General features: G+C 37.1%; 1 protein-coding gene across 2 annotated transcripts in view; it reads right to left on the bottom strand.

Moving 5' to 3' along the window:
- Positions 1-20795, bottom strand: part of LOC126236569 (alkyldihydroxyacetonephosphate synthase) — a 275988-nt gene that overhangs the window by 17012 nt on the left and 238181 nt on the right. For both annotated transcript variants that reach the window (XM_049945978.1, XM_049945979.1), the window contains 4 exons: positions 13620-13747; positions 9840-10017; positions 8054-8184; positions 7831-7945 (listed from right to left, as the gene is read on the bottom strand). In XM_049945978.1, the coding sequence (XP_049801935.1) occupies positions 7831-7945; positions 8054-8184; positions 9840-10017; positions 13620-13747 (552 nt within the window). The remainder of the gene's footprint in view (positions 1-7830; positions 7946-8053; positions 8185-9839; positions 10018-13619; positions 13748-20795) is intronic.

The raw sequence follows: 20795 nt of genomic DNA, 5'->3' as shown, positions 1-20795 counted from the left end.
CAAGTGGAGATGCTAACTCGTCGTTCCACCTTGTAGATGTAATGTGCCCAAGTCTTTCACCACACCTGCATATACCACAAACCATTCTTCCCACAGCATGACATCCAAAACTTAACAATTGATAAAATAAACTTCCTTCAATTCTCATGGGCATCTTTCATCATTATGGAGGCTTGAGTGATGTTTCAGCTATGATTCTTGGGTAAGCTCTTTATGAGGGTCCTTGATTTCGAGAAGACTCACTAGAACCGACAGTACTGTCTATAGTACTAACTGCGTTAGGTTCAAATATTTGTGACTGTACATTTTTTCTGCATATTTCCCACCTAATTACCTAAATTGTGGTTCTTTTTATTCATCTGACAGAAATTGCTTTCCTTTTTCTTCAGAAACTTATCTGGATAACGACCACCCTCATTGTTGTCATTCATGTGACTTCCCCCCCCCCCCCTCCCCCATGTGTAGTAGCCACATTCTTTACTTAGTGTATCCAATCCTTCAATAAAAGTTAATAGATCATCAACATTTGTCCATCACCAATACCAGGCTTCCTTTCTTACATAATAAGGATGTCTTATTACTAATAATTTTACTAAATGTGTCACTTCTAATGAGCTATCCAAGTATTTCAACACAGTCAAATGCCATTCAAAGTATTTCTTATAACAACCACATGTATTATTATAATATTTATAATCTAATAACTCAAACATCAATTTCTCTTGTGTACTTGATGACCAGTACTTTCTTTTAAATTTCTTTTGAAAATCGTTCCATCATTTGAAATCCTCTGACTGTGCTGTTTCCCATTCTGATGCGTCACCTACTAGTTAACTGAGTACAACATTATCTTTTTTGAGTCTTCCCACCTCTTGGGTAAAGATCTGAAGAACACCATAAAAAAAGTCTGGATGTACTTCCCCATCTGGTTTAAATTTTGGAAATTGTTTAGTCAAGTCCAGTCCAGTTCCTAATTGTAGTTCCTCTAACAAATCTCCCGAAATACCAATATTATCAGTCGTCTGCCTTCTGCTAAGTTCTATTTCAGTTTTTTCTAATTCATCCCAGAGCTTTTGAAACTCCCTTTGATTTTCTATATTATCCACCATAGAGTTACATATAATATGAGGAGAGTCCATTCTTTCTTGTACTTTTTATCCCAATAATTGTTGTAACAGCTCTTTCAAACTAATAAATGCATTCGGTGCACTTAGTACTCACTAGTTCCACTACTCTGCTCTAATGTCTCTATTTATCCTTTTGCATCTCATTTTCTCATTAATGCTTGTAAATTCACGTTTAGTGAAATCTTTTATTTGTTCATCAGTTAGCTCTTGAAACTCATTCCTGACTAAGTCACACTCTTTAAATTATCTCTGTTTGTAACTTCTTGGGTGAGATGACATAGTTGTTTGTAAACTTTCTAACCCTTCCCGTGTGTTTGTAAACTTTCTAACCCTTCCCCTTGGGTTTTGGTATTACTTCTAATTTTTCTAATATTTCCGGTAAACCACGTTCTATATTGTGCGTAGTTACTGGCATACAATATAGATAACAATTATTTGCACTTAATAGAACTTAAGTCACTATGTTTAGACACGCTATACAAAAACAGTGAACTTGGTTTATCTAACCATACAATGACAAAAGGAAACTGGGTTTCAAGCTGACAGCTCACTGGATAATTCAAGTAGCTTGCAGCACTGATAACTCTTCATTAAAATTTAAAATTCTCTCTTCTCAATTTAATTGACATTAATGTTTGTTGTGAATGTAAATCAGTTCGTAGAATTGCATGACATGCATACTATAGTGTTTCCTCTGTTGTTGACATCAGCTGCCCAGAGCAATGTCATATTTTTGTTTTCTCAACATCATCTAGTTCCAATTAACTCCCTCTTCCTTCAGTACCTCTACCTCAAGTGTTGCTCTATGGCACCAAATCAAGTAAACTCTGTTGAAGGAAGTGTGATTGGTAGGAATTATAATCTGTCACTCTCTTGACCTCAATGAGGACATGTACTAATAAAATTTCTTGCGGTAGCCTATTTTGCTGCCTTGCTAATTCAGACCCACCAGGCAGGTGTTCCAAGCAGTAGTTTGTGGACTTTGTCACCTCTTTTCTTGTTTGGGCACTGAAAAAGAGTGGAGATTTTCTTCCAATTACTTAAACAACTCTGAAGAATCCCACATTGAACTCTTTTATTAATTCTTCTTAATACAATAATTCATTACTCCCATTCATAATAACTTTCACACTCTTCACACCATTTACATTGTTGTCATAACAATGGCTGCAAAACACCAAGCCATGACATCAAGGAACAAGCTGTCCCACAGCAGGTGGAGATGCTAACCTGCCGTCCCCCACCTTGTAGATGTGATATGCCCACATCTTTCATCACACCTGCAGATATCGCAAACCATTCCTCCCACAATGTGACATCACAACATAACTACAAATAAAATAAACTTTCTTCAAATCCCTCAAGCTTTTGTCGCCATTATGAAGGCTTGGGAGATGTGGTACATTCTTTTATCAGAATTGACATATCACACCCCAGCAGCCAGCTAGCATAGAGAATGGCGGTCTGTCACAATGGAGAATTGTTTGCACAATAAATAACTCCAGAACTAAAAGGCACTCTTCCTCAGTTGCAGAGTAGTTCCTCTTGGACACCGAGAGAACTATGGAAGCATAAGCTATCACCTTTTCAGCACCTTCCTGAATCTGCACTACAACTGTGCCAATCCCATAATCACTAGCATTAGTGTGAATTCTTGTCATAAAATGTTTGGACTTGATAAGATAATAGCACCTCCTTAACGAAAAGGAAAGTTCTTTCTTGTACCTTATTCTAGGAAAATTTGGTGTCTCATTGTAGCAGTTCTACCAAGGGTATATGAGTCCTTGGTATATAAGTCCTTTATGAATCATCATCAGTACAAGCACTTTCCAGAAAAGTTCTGATGACATCAATATGCAGAGGAGTCAGAAAATCTGTGACTGCCTGTATTTTCTACGGTTCAGCACAGACACCATCGCCATTAACTGGGTGCCGTACGGTTTTTATTTCTTGAGCTACAGACAGAAATTTTTTCGGGTTGAGGTGGAGGCATGCTGTCTTATACAGTCATCAGGTGACTTACATAGTCATCAAATGTCTTCAAAAAACCGACAACAAAGACACATCACCCATTTAAGAAGTAAAAGCAGGTTGTCCATTGTAAATTCAAAGGTGGCATGAACCTTACATAGTCCAAATGGCATAACTAGAGGCCGTGTACTGCCTGCATATAGTGAAGGAATACCTTAACTGTTTCAGGTAGTCTAGGGTGTCATCAATGCACAGTAACAACTAGCCATCATTCTTCATGATTTTTTGGTCATTGATGATTGATGCAGATATGTCACGTGCTATCATTCTTCTTTGTGAGGACCGTAGGATAGGACCAAGGACACTCTGAAGGTTCAATAATGTCATATTGAAGCATCTTCTCCACTTCCTCCCAGAATATCCATTGTTCAGTTGGTGACACCCAATAAGAGCAATGGTTAATTAGTGGATGATCCCCAGTGTTGATACAGTGTTTTACCACTGAATGCTTTGCCTATCTTTTCTCCGCCCTGGATAAGAAAGCATCTAAAAATTGTTGCAGCATGGCTAAAACTTGCCAATGTTGTTCCTCAGTCAAGCCAGACTGTTGGTAGTTTGATAGTGGCTTCCTTCACTGCACTGTCTGTAGTGGTAGTGGAGCACAATTCTTTGTCTACGACAATGAGGTTCTCCTCACTCGGCTTCGAATAGGCCACAGCCCTATGACGCATGGCTTCCTTCTCCGGCGAGAGGACCCTCCAATGTGTGGTGCTTGCGGCGTCCAGGTCACTGTGCGCCACATTTTATTGGATTGCGTTTTATATTCTGACCAGCGGGTCGCGGCTGACTTGCCAGCAGACCTGCCATCTCTTTTAGGCAACACTCAGACGAATGTGGTTAAAGTTTTAAAGTTCTGTGCCCTGTCAAATGTTTTTACAAAGATTTTAGGGAGAGGATTTTAATTTGCTCACTGTGTGACAAGCTCGCCCATATTTTATGTAAGTGGCCAGCCAATAACAATTTCCTGTGACATTCTTGTTGCTATGTTTCCCCTTTCCTTAGGTTTTACTTTCTTAGGTAGCATTTTCTTTCTTTTCCTGCTTTGTTTGAGTGTGTGCTTTAGTTTTCTTAGGTCTGTCCACATTCGTTCCTTTTAATGTGTGTCAGGGTGCTGATGACCTCGATGTTGAGTGCCCATAAGCCCCAACACACCACCACCACCACGACACTGAGCTGCCATCTTGGACTGGTTCAGCTGTTCCTACACACATACCTACAGGGTCGAGTTGTGGCTGCTCTTGACAATTAGTGATACAAAGTTTTAGTTGTCCATCTGTAATGTTTATGATCTTTGCTGGTAGGCAGATTTCATTTGGGAGCATGAGTAGCTTACTGTAATCAACAAAAGCTTCACAGTTTAACACACCATCTAGACTGACAACTGCAACTCATCCCAATGATGGCAGGATAATGTCTTCACTGGCAACCAACTGCCTAGAGCAATATTTGTTGTGTGTGCTTGTTGGAATAGCTTCATCAATCTGATGCTCTGACCTACAGTCTATGAGTGCTTGTGGCACTTGCAAGAAGTTCTGTCCAAGAATAACACTCCACAGTGATTGACTTGCAAAAACAAGAGTTTTGAGTACTGTTACCTTCCAGGGGGTGTTCTTGAAATGTAGACTTCTTAAAATGCAATTGTAACACCTTTATAAGCCTTTTTAAGTGCAAATACAACATTTCTTTACATCGCTTCAACCACCGCAAAAGTTCTGTCATACCATATCTCAAAATCTGTGGATCTAAGTTTTTTTATTTGGAGCTAATGGTAAGGTGTACTGTCACAAATCAAGCACTGGCATAGTGACTACATTTTATTAAAATGACAAATTCAAAAAGCTGTGTTCGGTCACTGACAGTTATTCTTGTAATGTGCGCTCCTGTTGGCTGGATGTATTCAGAACTTCAGCACAATTGCTTTTGTATCACAGAACATAATCTTCTCGAGCAATCAATTATTAGAATTAGATGATAGAAAAAGAAGCTCATGAGCCAACTAGTGGCTGGGCACATTGGCCCATGACAGCAGTGATGAGATTTCCTGACCACTTGGTAACTGTCATCCATGGAGGATTTCCATCTTTGGCAGTCTCACCTCCATAAGTGGTCACCTTATTTAGTTTTGCTAAACTTGGCAGCTAAGTATGGAGATGGGTATTGGCTATGGTATGTTCAGGAGTGACCTCATCGGGTAATGGCTTTTTCTACACATTGGCTATAATTGTCTGCAGCTGACTGGGATGAATATCTGACTTCTTGTGTTGTTTTAGTCATTTAAAACTCATCTTCTTTCTCTGCATAAGTGTACAAAGTGTCCCAGACATCCACAGTGGAAACATACTGGAGTGTTGTCCTCTGTCCTCCAAATGTCTGTTGTTCTGCAGCCATTATACTTGATGGAAGAGATGGTTGTGCCTGTGTTGGTCGGGTGCTGGGTTGTCATTTAACAGCCATGGCCTAAGTCCGAGTTGGTTGATTGCATTCTTCCTGGCATGTTCAACTGGTGGCAAAGATTGGTGCAACAGATGGGTACCCCTTATCTTCAACATTCTCTATTACCTTCTGACATAAAGGGTTGACATTCACGACTGCTATCTTCTGCTTGCTTGGTCTGACAATTGTCACAGTTGAGTCGATCATATTTCTTTTGTCCAACTCTTTTCTATTGCATTTCCTTGATGTGCTGGCACCACCTGATGAAACTCCTCGGTTTTTGTGATGTCCTTTACACATCTTCTGTGACTCCTTTCACCAAGTACGTTACTCAGTCGGCTTCTGTCATATTCGGATTCACAATGTGGTGTAGGGCCAAAACATTCGGTATATAAGACGTATCATTTCCACGTGGAGCTGGACCCTGTTTTCCGACTGTTTTTCTGCTATATGGGCTTGATGCTGATTGTCACCAATTGTTTTCTTTAGTTTGGCCTGGAATTTGTCCCAGCTATTGAGCTTTCCTTCATTGCTCTCGAACCACTGTTGGGCTATGCCATTAAAGTCACCATACACATTTGCCAAACACATCATGTCATCCCACTTTTTCCGTCTGGTGACTAAGTGAAATCCTTCCAGTCATTTTGTTGGGTCCTGACTAGCATCTCCGGAAAAGGCTGTTGGATGCCTGATGTGCAGCTGACTTCTTGTAGTTTTGGAATCCATTGGTTTCCTGACTATACGGACCTGGGGAATGATTTACTCCTTGTATTCTGGTACTAGTCCATGTAGGCGATGGCCTTTACATTGCTTAATTGGAGCGACTTTGATATACATGTTTTGGAGTACTCAGCATACACACACAGAATATTCCAGAACACATGAACATTACTGATATAAGAAATTTCAAGAACCATACATAAAAGATAAATACTAAATAAAAAATAATTGCTAGTGGCTGGGTTTGGCATGGTAATCAGTACACACCGGCCAGTGATGCTAACCTCTACATTATATTACATGCAGCACAACTCACAGCAGTATTTCTGGGCAACTCTGAATTCACAAAGAATATTCTAAATTTGAGAGAGAAATGCCATGTTTTCAAATATAAGTGGAAAAGCTTCTTTGTGGCACATTTCTTTTATTGTGTATAAAAGTTCCTAGTAGCAGTTCAGGGCCTTGTTCCAAACAATATTATTTATATTACTGTTAACCTTTTTAGTCTTCTTTATCCGATTTTAAATTTCACCTTTTTTTTTCTCCTTCTTAATTAAGTAGTGATTCACTCTATGACCACATAGCTTTTGGTTCACATGGCCCTACGAAACCTGCAGAGTTAAATTACAGAATTTGCAGATAGAGCATTCAAACAAATCAAGAAGAATTTGCCAGTTCTTATTGAAGATTATCAAGTTAATAGTTACCGTGACACACACAAAAGACTACATTCATAGTCTTACTCTTAACAACTCTCATAATTACATTTATTAAACAAGTACAATTGTTAACAGAATCTTCTGTCGGTTCTTGGTAGAACAACATTATAATAAATGAAAAGCATCAGTTTGTTTTTGTAGAACAAAAGCAAATTGGTGTTTTTCATTTATTAAGTACAACTGTTTCAATTATTTTGAATGAGACCACAATTTTTAGTAAAAAGGATAATCTGCTTTGTACAAAAATGAGAAATACATTGTGTAACAAGCATAGCACAAACAAATTTTCTGTGGAACTAAATCTACACACACACAATTGTGTATGACTCCATAAAGGAGTGTGTCTAAGTGGATGCCAAATTAGTTAATTTTAATAGTATTACGAAATTTGTAATGGTAGTACAAAAATTTTAATTTACCCACGGTTATATGAATTTCATGTTTAGTTCTTAAATTTATATGTGATAACAGGCAATATGGACATAAGAACGTTGGTGGAAACAACCCCATTTCAAGCACTTTGGGTGCTAAGTTATCTTCATTTGTAGCTAAGATTTTTCATACATGCGTATTGCCAAATCATGCCAATGAACAAGCAGTATGTGCATATAATCTAAAGAAGTGATATTTTTAAAGCAGCTCTACTTTGCTTGAACTTCACTTGGTAACACGAACGGTAAAATTTTTATCTTAAGAAGAATGTTTAAAATTTTCAATTCTGTTAAAACTTTACTACAGCATGAAACACTGGTATTATTTTATAATTACTGATGTTTATTATATAGTAAGCACTTATCCACCTTGACATTCTTGAGACAGACGATGTTTCACATTATTGCATAATGATAATGTTCGATCCCAAGGAACAGATGTTTCAAACGATTCTGCAACTACATTGTATTCTAGCCCAAGATCCTGTAAAAGAATTTTAGGATTAGTGGAGGAGCTTGTTTTATTGCCAATATTGGTGAAGAGCTATGAATAAGGCAACGTTTTTTGATCCCATTTACAAACTTTACTTACTCGGATATAGGCTATCACAAATGTCAACATGTATCCTCTTTCACCATTCTTTTCTCCTGCAGGTACTCCTCCAAAATGATCTGCTATTTCATATATTCTTTTCTCTTGGGATTCAACAGTTTTTCTGTCACCTGTAAATAATTTTAAATAAAATGTGCAACATGTAAAAATTCAGCACATTTATGCTGCATGAGGTTACATCACACTATACCTGAATCTTTACTGTTGAAGACGATGGTTTTTAAGGAATACATTACATAAATGCAATAATAGATTACAATATTTGTGAAATAATCTGGAGATAGTGTATAAGAATGATTTTAAGTCCACAGAATCCAAAGAACCAATATCTTTATCTCAGAGGTATTCAGTATAAATATTTAATCACTGACTATTTTCTGACATACTAAGAAAATGACCATAAACAGTGAAACAGCTGCACTACCTTAGTCAAAGCATTTTGTTACAATTAATAATTCTCATTTCTTCAAACAGAACATAACAATGTTTACAACAGAAGAGCCTAGAACGTAACAATGTTTACAACAGAAGAGCCTATTCTTGTTTTGTACATCTTACCGGTAGAGTTACAAGTTTTCATAGGTAACTGTAATTTGGACAGTAGGAGTCTTTTGCAAGGTTAGATACAACAGTAAGATTATTTCTACTACTGATCAGCTTTCAAAGAGAAGCATATCACTGAAGATGTAGGAAATTAGTTAAATCAAAGCTTAAAATTATTTACTGAAATGAGTATAATAGTGAACCAAACAACCGAAATCTCAGTCTACAACTATTTATCATGAAAAGCAAGAGATTATTGTAAAACTAAATAAAAACACTGTGGATGATTAAAAAATCAAAGACAATTTCGTTACATTGGAAAAAAATTTTTTGCCTTACATATAAAGGGTTAATGAACAACATCTAGAACAAAGATGGAACAGGGGAAGGAAAGTTGAACTGGAATATTTTAGTGGAACAACAAAATAAAGGAACATTGTGCAGTAATACCTAAAATTAATTACTTGGATAAGTTATTTTAGTACTATAAAAACATCACAGACCAGCCATGTACTAAATGCATTAACAAGGAAATTGTATGTGTTCAATAGCAGATTTAAATCATTTATATTCATTTTACATACCTGATGAGGATGATGAGAAACAATAACCAGCTATATGGGTTCAAATGGCTCTGAGCACTATGGGACTCAACTGCTGAGGTCATTAGTCCCCTAGAACTTAGAACTAGTTAAACCTAACTAACCTAAGGACATCACAAACATCCATGCCCGAGGCAGGATTCGAACCTGCGACCGTAGCGGTCTTGCGGTTCCAGACTGCAGCGCCTTTAACCGCACGGCCACTTCGGCCGGCAGCTATATGGGTTAGGAATTACAGTTAATCAGAAATATGAATTAGACATAGTAATTACCACCATCACCACTACTAACACAAGAGTATCATAATTAATGTTGTAGACTTCAGTGAAGTGCAGTTTTTCACAGGCCATCTGCAACTTCTGCACAGTTATATGTGACACTCCTCTATTGTACATTAATCAGGATACTACTGTTATATTATTGTAGCAACTTCACAGTTTTATTTGTGACAGGCTTCTATATACCAAACAGTATCTTGGGCATACAAGATATCTGCCTCTGCTCTCAACAAATGTTGCTATACTAACCAATGAAGCAGAAATACACACAAGAAAGGCATGCATTAAATCTCCATGGTTATTACATAAACAACTAAAACACAATGCCAGGATTCTGCTTACCCTCAAACAACAGTGTAGCAACACACAGGGTATCTAAATCAAATCCTTTTATTTTAGTGATGTAAAGTTTCTTCAGACCCTCAAGCAACAGTCCCATATACCCTGTAGGCTGCCTTAATGACTGACCAAATTTAAATTGTTCATTATCCATTAGGCGGACAGAAGCAGGCTGGCACCGCTAGAAAAAAGTAAAATTGCTCATTAGTGTCAGGTTACGTGCATAGACAGCAACAAATTGACATTAAAAATACATTAATATAATTCCAATACTACAAGTCTAAGGGAAGAAAATTAAATCTCAAAACCTTAGCTAGTTTGCTCTCTTAATTCAAGAGTCGCTCTCACTGTTACTACTATTGTTTCTAAATAATAATATGCAGGCTATGCATGTACCTTAAATATGTAGCTAAGCAGATCAAAAAAGTTTTTTACTACATCCATATATGTGAATGTAAGAACTTAAGATCCAAGTGGCAAAGGGAATGAAAAATAGCATTCTAATTTAAAAAGATAACATAAGAGTTGTTCAATACACAATGCAATACATTTTTTCCTTGGTCAACTTCAGTTTAAAAAATTCTGAATTTGCTGTTGGACATCTTAGAATATTCTTACTTCAGTCTCTGTAGTACCATGAAGTTACGATAGGTGGCAGTGCTAAACATAGCCTTCAAAAAGGCCTCTGCAACATAGATGTGTTGCCAGCAGAGTGCTGCCATTGTTTCTTTTGGCAGAAAACCACACCATCACAGATATTCACAGGCACTTGCAGAATGTCTATGGAGACTTGGCAGTGAAGCAACAAGGTTGTGTAAACCTGTCTGATCTCCCCCATGCCAGCAAGCCGCACACAGCTGTACTAACCTCACAATATTGACAAAAATGCAAATGAACTTCTCCGTAACAATGAAAAGCTTCACACAATTCTGCACACCTGAGAGGAGATCACAAAACTTCACTGGACTGTTCTTCTTCATTCACTCTACAGCCTGGATCTCATACCTTCTGACTTCCATGGGTTTGACCCAATGAAGGATGCACTTTCCAGGCAGCAGTACATGGATGATGTAGAGGTTATTGATACAGCAAGACATTGGCTCTGATGTCAACCAGAAGAGTGGTAGGTTGCAGACTTTTAGGCCCTCCCAGTAAGATGGCATAAGGCCATTGGATTGAATGGAGATTTGTTGAACAATAGGGTTTGGTAGCCAAAAGAATGAAGAATAATATGGTATATTTGAATCCTGAATAAAACCAACCTGCTTTAAGGGGGAAAAAGAAATAAATAAAAAAATTAAAAAAAAGGTGTTGCATTACTCACTGAATGCCCTTTGTACAAACAGAACAATAACCGTAATAAAAGTAATCCGTTTGAAAGTGAACATATGAAGAGTGAAAATCTGCTACTGTAACATTTAACACCATGTGACTCCACCATGTGCATTCTGGCCTGAGCTGTTGGAGCTGGTAGTCGTGTGTGTGAGGTGTGCTTACTTGTGTAAATGCATGGTGTGTGTTTCTCTTTTTCTGATGAAGGCTGTGGCCTAAAGCTTATGTGTAAGTGTCTTTTAATTGTGCCCGTCTGAAACTTAACATTTCATCTTTACAGTAAGTAGCAATCTAATTTTTCCTGCACTGTTAATATTCCTACCTGGAGTTTCCATTGCTTAATAACAATAAAAGTTAGTTGGTTGCGTGTTCCATTGATCAATCGCATGGTATGGTAGCCGTTATGATGTGGAACGTGTCAAGTGCACAAGAACTGCACATATGAAACAAGATTTTTTAATATATATAATAAAATACAGAGTTAAGGATTAATATTTCTATTATTTACCCCATTCCCTTAAATGGCGCAAAATGCATATACTGTACTTATAGATTTATTTATTTCTATTCAAGAATTCATCTATGGTATAGAAGGAGTTGTCAAGGAGATAAGATAGCAATTTATTTTTGAAGCTATTACTGCTGTCTGTCAGACATTTTATTTCATCTGGTAATTTGTCGAAAATTTTTATAGCACCATATTTTATCTCTTCCTGTGCCAAAGATAGGTTAAGTAAAGGATAGTGTAAGTCTTTCTTTTTTCTGGTATTATAATCATGAATGTCACTGTTGTTTTTAAACTGGTCCATGTTGTTGAGAACAAATTTCATTAGTGAGTAAATGTACTGTGAGGCTGTTGTAAGAATTCCAAATCTTTTAAAAATATGCCTACAATATGTGCGACTACGAACTCCACACATTATGCTAACCACTTTCTTTAGAGCAGTGAATACTTTTTGTCTAAATGTTGAGTTACCCCAAAATATTATTCCGTATGACATCAGAGAGTGAAAGTATGCAAAGTATGTTAGCTTACTAATTTTTTATATCCTAAAAATTGGCAATTATTCTGATTGCAAAAGTTACTGAACCTAGTCACTTTAGAAGATCCAAAATATGAATTTTTCAATTAAGATTCTCACCTTTGTGTACACCCAAAAACTTAGTATGTTTTACCCTGTCTACTGACTTCTGTTGATGTGTTATATTTATCAAAGGAACTGTACTTTTTGCAGCAGAAAATTGGATGTACTGTGTTTTTCCAAAGTTTAGAACAAGCCCATTTGCAGAAAACCAATCAATGACTTTTCCAAAGACCTTATTTGTATCATTTTCAATTGGAGTTTCTTTTACCAGATTAATAAGGGTGCTTCTATCATCAGCAAACAGTGTCAGTTCAGCTTCCGGTTTCAGATGGGAAGGGAGGTCGTTCACATATATCAAGAACAGAAGGGGTCCCATGATTGAACCCTGTGGAACACCTAATGTAATTTCACCCCAGTTAGATGAAGTGGCAAATTTATTTAAGTCACTTGACCCATGTAAGGAAACTTTTTGCTTCCTGTTATGTAGGTATGACTTAAACCACTCATATGCTATTCCATTTATACCATAGAACTGTAATTTCTGTAACAATGTCATGGTTCACACAATCAAATGCTTTGGACAAGTCACAGAAAATTCCTGTTGGTGACATTTTACTATTTAAAGACTATTACATGGGCAGTGAAACTGTATATTGCTGTCTCAGTGGGACAGCATTTTTGAAATCCGAACTGCTGAGATGGCTAACCACTCTTGAGTACATTACTTTCTCGAAGCTTTTTGTAAATGCTGTAAGCAAGGATACTGGCTGATAATTATTGACATCTGTGGTGTCCTCCTTTTTGTAGAGCGGCCTGACAATGGCTGTCTGGGAAAATACTTTGAGTTAGAGATGCATTACGTATGTGACTCAGAACATCCGCTGTAATTGCTCCACATTGTTTTACTATCTTATTAGAGATGTCATCTACTCCAACAGAAAACAACAACAACAACAACAACAACAATAATACTACAATTTGAGCCTAATTTAAAACTTTTCTGAATAGTTTATTTTATTCCTCTTCATACAAAATGTTTTAATAAACATGTATTTGCTAGCCCCATTGAGCTTTCATTACCCTTTACTTTTATATGCTGTTTATGTGGTGTTCTTGTACTGCTACTAAATACTGTGTGTGTCACATTCCTTAGACAGTTGTCAGTGTCACCTTCAGCATTTCATGACAAACAACAAATTCAAGTATTAAATTATTTTAGTATTATCTGTATCTATTTTTGATTAATCAATTACAGATTTGATATGGAGCATTATATCTGAAACAAGGAAATATTCAAACAAGCTAATTTTTAATTAAGAGCTGTTTCTTAGTTCAGTTTGTGATTAATATTGGCAACTTCCCTCACCTGCAATGCAATTTCCCTCATGCACGCTACACCAGATTCAAAATCTGGGAACACAATAGAGCCATATCTTTTGCACTCTGGGAGAGGTCTTGTCTTAATTACAACTTCAGTGATGACACCAAGAGTTCCTGAAATACAATAAAATGTGTGTCAAGTCCATAATCAAAGACACGAACAGAAAAATGCATTCATAATCTCTTTCCAAAAGAAATTAGATGACTCTTTAAATTACAGATATTTCTCTTTAGATGCCATTTATTTACCTGGATAATATTAGAAGACATTGCTTAATAACTCTGTTGTTTTCTGTACTGTGCAAAAATGAGTAACTGAACCATATTTTGTAATTATATTTCAGCTTGGTCCCAAACTAAGTTTCGGAAAACATTGAAGGAACATAGATATTTTACATTACTACTAAGACTATTCTCTTTAAAAGTACTTAACTGTTACAAATATTGTACATAGAAGTTAATATTTGAAGTGGGATAAAGCTCTTCTCAAATTAAAAAAAAAAAAGGTAATGTCAGCTGAACACTGCTGTCTTACATATTATTTTTAATCATCAGAGTGACATTTTCTGAGAGTTGTGATGCAGCTGACCTTGCTTCATCGGTTATCTTGGTTCAATATCTCATGCTAGCAGCTCTGGTGATTACTAGAGGAACTCTGAGGCAGCTAGTTTTAAAAGACTGAGCTCGGTGGCACCATGGAAAGAGTAAGACTGGAAAGTGAGTACTTCCTTGCAGAAAGATGAAGTGGAGTCACAATGCAACTAGCCCTACACAATAGGCTGTGTGTTGTGTCCTCTGTGGACTGGCGGTCATATGTACGTGGGTTGGGTACTACCGGGTTTGAAAAAGTACATAGTGTCTCAGCAAGTGTCATCCTGGGTCAGTTCCAAGTGAGAAGTTTGCCATCCTTGATACAAAGATTTCGTTTGTGTTCACGTAGTCAAGTGATGGAAAGACCTTTCCTCATGTTTAAAGAGTGTGGTGTACGAAGTGGTACAGGTGCTGCACATTTATTTTTAATTTTGGTAGCTGATTTTGTTTGTTAACCCATCCAGCTACATCTCTTGTTAAGCACTAAACTTTCTTGGTAGCTTAAATTTGTTGCCTGAAACCTGCTAAATACGTTAAGTCCTGGTGGTTTCAAGGTTGAAAATATTTTACTCACCTTGCCTGATTGTTGTTGAGTGCTTAACAAATACGATGTTGCTGGAGCAACTACCATGTGCTGAAGCTGAATTACTAAAATTGATATAAGGCCACACTTACAGCCACATGTGGTTTGTATAGGTGATGCAAGTCGAGTGCCCGATCTGGAGTAAATGCTGCCATGCAAATCGGGTTCCATTTGGAAACAAGTCAATTGTTTCCACATACTGCTAAAGGACTTGTCTACTTGCCATTTCATTTTTTAAATGCTTTAAATTTACTGTTAAGTTTTGGATACCTCTTTTGAATTTGATGTAAACTTTCAAATAACGGATTGTTTGTTTAATTCAAGAAACCTTTGAAAACTGAAAGTTTTAGATATCTGATGTTTATTTATTTAATGTAAAGTTTACTTTAAAATTTTGGATGTTTGTTTCATTGCAAAGTTTCTGTAAATTCAAATTTAAACTCTCATGGTTTGGTAATGAAAGCCATTAATGTATTACTTTAAGTAATAGAGATTTTAGCACGATGTAATTCTGAAATTAGCAGTCTGTTGTATGTAGTACCATAAATAAGTTCTTTCAAAATAATGGTTAAATATTTTTTGTGCCAACACCTCTCCTACTCTGCAAGCTTCGAACTGCCTGTTTGGTCCTGGAACTGCCTGTTTGACCCAAAATAATTAATATTTGTCTCTTTTTAAACATTGTTCGAACTTAGGTTTTTAAATTTACAGGGTGTATACGTGGACAAGGAAAAAAATTCCCGGATTTTTCCCAGATTTCCCGGTTAAAAATACACTTTATCCCGGATGAAAATACACTTTTTCCGTGTTATACTCTTCCTCAGCACTGTAAAACTCATCAGTCCTATGGTTTTATATGCGGGAGTAGAATTTCCCGGCACTTTAGAAAACGAAACTCAGAGGGGGGAAGACACGTTTTGAAAGACCTTTGATGTGCAACACGTATACTGCATATTTTCGTATTACGAAGGTATGAATTTGAATTCCACCAAACACCTCATGTTACTTTCCGAAACATTGAAATCGAGATTGCGATGCGCTTTTGTAAGACAGTCATAGCTCCTGTCAACGTGATCTCGCCAGCTGATGGCAGCATAGGACACGTGATGTAGTGAGCCAATAGCAAGATCACTCTTAAGTAGCGCGAAAACACAAATTAGAAAAGTTAATGGTTTAAATTAATATACACAGCATTCACATATAATATTGGTCTCTAAGATTAATAAACTGGAAAAGAAGCTAAGCTTCCACATATAATGTTGATCTTTTTTGCGTGTGTTACACTTTAAGTTACACCACACAAATGTGCCAGTAAAATTACATAAATGTCTGATCTTTTGGGCTCGAAATTTCTTCTAAATGGTCGTCCTCCAAGAGTTGATTTTTTAATGAGAGTAAAACGCTTTCTGATTTAAGAAATTCATCGTACATTCTCGCACATAGTTCATCTTGCATAAAAGGAAATCTGCTTTGAATGTAACGCTTTTCAAACCACCATTCGCAATATTTTCCCGCGACCTGTTAGAAATAGGTTCGTTTCAGCAGTTGCAAGAGAACGCCAGTAACAGGCGTCACCGCGCTTGCGCAGCTAAGATGACGTAGGAAGCCCATATGTTCGTACGTGTAAAACATTAAAAGATCTTACGTATGGCATAAAAGAAACAAGACATCAGATTATACGTCAAGAGCGTCGAAATTTCGTGAACCATACTAAAACGCATAATTCGGCTTAAAATGCACATTTGTATGTAAATTTTCTTGGAGTACCAGTACTGTATTATCTCATTTTTGGTTCTTGATTATGGCATAATGCCATACGTGCACTTGAAATACAGCGAACAGTTGAAACTAGCCAATAGTGTGAAATTAAACACTTAGTTTCAAATAAATTGACTGCCTCAGCAGAAAAGATTAACTTTAAGCCAAATCTCTTTACCAAACCGGCAAAAGTAACTTCGTTGTTCTGTCGGAAAGGTAGAAATAAAATCTGAAACTAATAACATATTTTAGCCTTCCATAATTATGCGAACGTATTTTAATTCATTTGATAGCTCCCGGCCACAAAAATCCGTTTTGTTATCATTTAACGTGAGCGCAATAAACGAAGAGAAACTGAATGTAAACACAGGTCATGTGGACGCTCCCCACCTCCCCACCACAACTCAGACTGCTCTGTGCATCAGCCCCAGATTTACTATTATTTCCCAACTGGGGCAATATTAAATAGTGGCGCCCAGCCACATTTCAGTAACCAGAAGCGGGAGAAGTACTACTCAAACGCGACTCAACTGCGCATGCGCAAGAGCCCACCCGCAACAGCTCAAACGAATCTAATTTAAACAGTTATCACGTCACGCTCATCGGAGGCAGTTTGTTGTTATAAAACATTGCATAGTCTTCCTAAAGCCTTTGACACACTTTGCTGTTGGCAGACGCTTGTATGAGCACTGTTTTGTTGTTGTATATGGTGCAATTCCTTTGCAACTTACGTTTTATTTTCGTTTTCTTTTTTCTCTCGTTCATGTTTTGTTGCTGCAGTATTATTCTGCAGTAGCGGGATACAGTAATATCCTTTGTTAGAGTATTGGTTCTTGCCAGTCAAAATCACAAAAATTTAACTGAAAGCTAAAACAATGAAAAATTCCCGGAATTCTAAACAATTCCCGGGTTTTTCCCGGTTTTCTCCCGGATGAAAAAATTACCTGGTTTTTCCCGGATCTCCCGGTTGTCCTGGGTCGTATACACCCTGAATTATGGGACATTCTGTTACATCTTTTCTTTAAAGAACATAAGAAGACATTCACCAATGAATTCGTTCAAGTCATTAAATGATGCCCATTTCATGGTGAAGAAAGAATCAACAAAAATGTGTATAGTCACTGACACGAAGAAACATTAAAATGATCAACAACATCTGGAATACTGAAATATTACTTGTTAATATGGTGTGCAAACTTATGTCATAATGTAAATAGTTTAAGAGTAAAGGAACAGTAATAACTTAACAAATAGTAGAGGCAGTGAGTCACTGTCTGACACAAAAATGAGAGTGAAAACATTGCTATCTTTCAGACGAACCTTTTTTGTGTGTACACGGACACTAAATAAAAAAAAAATGTTCCTCTGAAAACTAGCAAAGTTTTCAGGTTGTTCACATGCTAGTTGACAACTTAACAGACCCACTACTTTGTGAGTTGCTATTTACACAAAATATTAATTTTTGTTTGCAGGGAGTATGTATGTGAAAGGGACAAAATATGTGACCACAGAAGTGACTAGTTGAAAGAATTTGAAAGTGGAACACACTGCCACTCATGAATATATAAAAACCTTAGTCCACCTGGCTCAGGATGGTTGCATTGTTAGCTGCACAGGTAGAAGATGTGCTTTGTGTTGGTGCTGCACATTTTCTAGATTTTGAGTGAGTTAAACTCAGTGTTTTTCTTTGGCATATCAGTGTAGAAGTTGGTACAGAGTAAAAAATACATGCAGTTCACACTTTTCCTTACATATAAAAGCTGACTTCAGAATTTTCCTTTGTGTGAAACTGCATGTGCAAGACTCATGTGCCAATTTAAAATTGTAGATGTCATGTCACTTCTGCATAATATTTCGCTGATTGTACCAATACCCATTTGTACTGCAGTAAGTGTGGAATTTCAGACATCTGCGAGTGCCATGATAAACTCCTACTGTTACACTCAATTGTTGGCTTAAGCTTACTTGTGGTGTTTTAAAATTTTTGAGAAGTGTAGGCCTCTCTTCATTCAAAACAATCATTCTCTAATTTCATTGTGTAATTATGTGAGAAACGGATAATTTTTGAGAATTTTTGGACACTTAAAAAACTATGTTTTCATAAATTACTGATATGAGTGTGTCTGGATAACTTGTTTGACAGCAAACCAGCTTTTTGTGATTCACAGTTACTGGCAAATAATAGAGCCCCCAAATTTCATTGTATAACAACACAAAAAAGTATATTTTTGAGAATTTTTGGAATTTACCATTGTCCTGCGCATAATCTAATTTGTAGTATATCAGTGTTTGTGATTTATTTACTGTAACAAATATTCTAACAAAACATATTGTGTTACATCTAGTTTTCCCTTACAGAGGAGTTTATGTTATCTACATTTATCATAAATTAACTCTATTTTAGAGTTTGCTAATAATTATAAACAACCTCAAAAACTTTTGGGAAATTAGTATTTTTTACCATATGTTTTTGTGTTGCCATAACAGAACTCTTGTTTTGTATATTTACTTCAATTCTTGTACAGAATTAGTAATTTTTTTAGCTCCATTGATATAAGAGATAATCAGCAGACGTGGTTTAAAGTTATTTGTTCACAGTCATGTTGAGCATTGCACCAGCCAAAATGCAGCCGCATTGTGAATGCTGTTCTCGAACATGGAACTAGTTGGTTCACATTTGTAAGCAGCTGGAAACCGCAATAACTCCTGTAAAATGACTGGCAGCTGCTGTGAATTAGTGTGTTGGAAGAGCTCCTGAGAGCCTTGTACCTCTAGTACCAGTACCAAAGGTACCTCAAGTACTATCCTTTCCTACATCTCCTCTGCAGAAAGTACGGAATCTGTCATTATTCATCCACTTGACTGTGAGTGGTGTTTCAGTGGTAGATCTACACATCGTGTACCGTATGAATGGCGACCACGGAGGATGCAGGATGTTGTACCCAACCCCCCTACCTAACGGGTTCGAGGCAGTATCTTTCACTGAAACTGAAACTGAGTCAATGGGACTCACCACCTGTTTTGGAGAAACCTTTTTTTTTTTTTTTTTTCTGTGTCAAAAGGAGGCGAACACAAAAGGGTAGGGGTGTACTAAACATTGGCGGTTCAAAATTATGGCAAATGATGGTCCCCCTGGGCAAACAGGAGCAAGAGACAAGAAGGAACACCAGGTGCATTCAATGTCTATGGTTGGGGGCCTCAGTCACCATGTTGAAGAGGCTATTCTGGCAGCCACTGAGGGAATATTGCAGACTGTGGTGCACACTGTAACAAATGATGCCCATCATCTTGTCTCTGAGGTCATACATGGATCATTCCAGCGACTGGCACAGAATGTTGAAAAGGCCAGAATTACGCATGGAGTTCCAACATAGCTCACAATCTGCAGCACTGTACCCAGAACTGATTGTGGCCCCTTAGTTCTCAGTCAAGTGGAAGGACTGAACTAGAGACTTTTGAAGCTAGGCTGTGACTTTCTGGACTTGTGCCATAGGACTGACAACTGTAGAATCATCAGAACTGCTATTCACATAGCTGACCGTGTGTGAGGTGCACAAGGTTTTTTTTTTTTAGATTTGTCAACTCTCCATCCAGGCTAGATAATGATAGGTGTAGGAAACACACAGTATCAGTGTAAGAGTGAAACAAGTGCCTCCCATAAGTGAGAGCATTAAATTCCTATTGGTTAATTGCTGAAGCATTCACAACAAAGTGACAAGAGTTTAAAGTGCTCCTGAAAAAAGCTGTGAAGCTCGCATAATACTAGGTACAGAAAGCTGGTGGAAACCTGAAATAAATAAGAGATTTTTGGAGAAAATTTAAGTGTGTATTGAAAGAATACACTAATGGAAAATGGAGATGCTGTATTTGTCATAGCAGACAAAAAACTCAAATCAGCTGAGAAGGAAATTGAAGCTGGACGTGAGAGTGTTTGGGCAGGACTCAGTATCAGGGGTGGGCATGAAATGATAATTGGATCCTTCTATTGCCCACCACTCAGTTTATAATGTAACCGAAAACTTTAGAGAAAATTCATTTGTACACAAATTAAATTCCCCAAACATACAGTAATCATTGTGTAGACTTTCAACAATGAACTGGGAAAATTACAGTTTTGTGGGTGGTGGGCATGACAAGACACCCTGTGAAACATTACTAAATGCTTTCTCTAAAAACTGGAACATTCATGATGGAAATATATTGGATTGTGGTTTCCCCTTGCTTTCAGTT

Source organism: Schistocerca nitens, chromosome 2, assembly GCF_023898315.1.
Source record: "Schistocerca nitens isolate TAMUIC-IGC-003100 chromosome 2, iqSchNite1.1, whole genome shotgun sequence".
In the NCBI taxonomy this organism is placed as follows: Eukaryota; Metazoa; Arthropoda; class Insecta; order Orthoptera; family Acrididae; genus Schistocerca; species Schistocerca nitens.
Note: the sequence above shows the minus strand (reverse complement) of the source record. Positions and strands in the feature narration are given on the sequence as shown.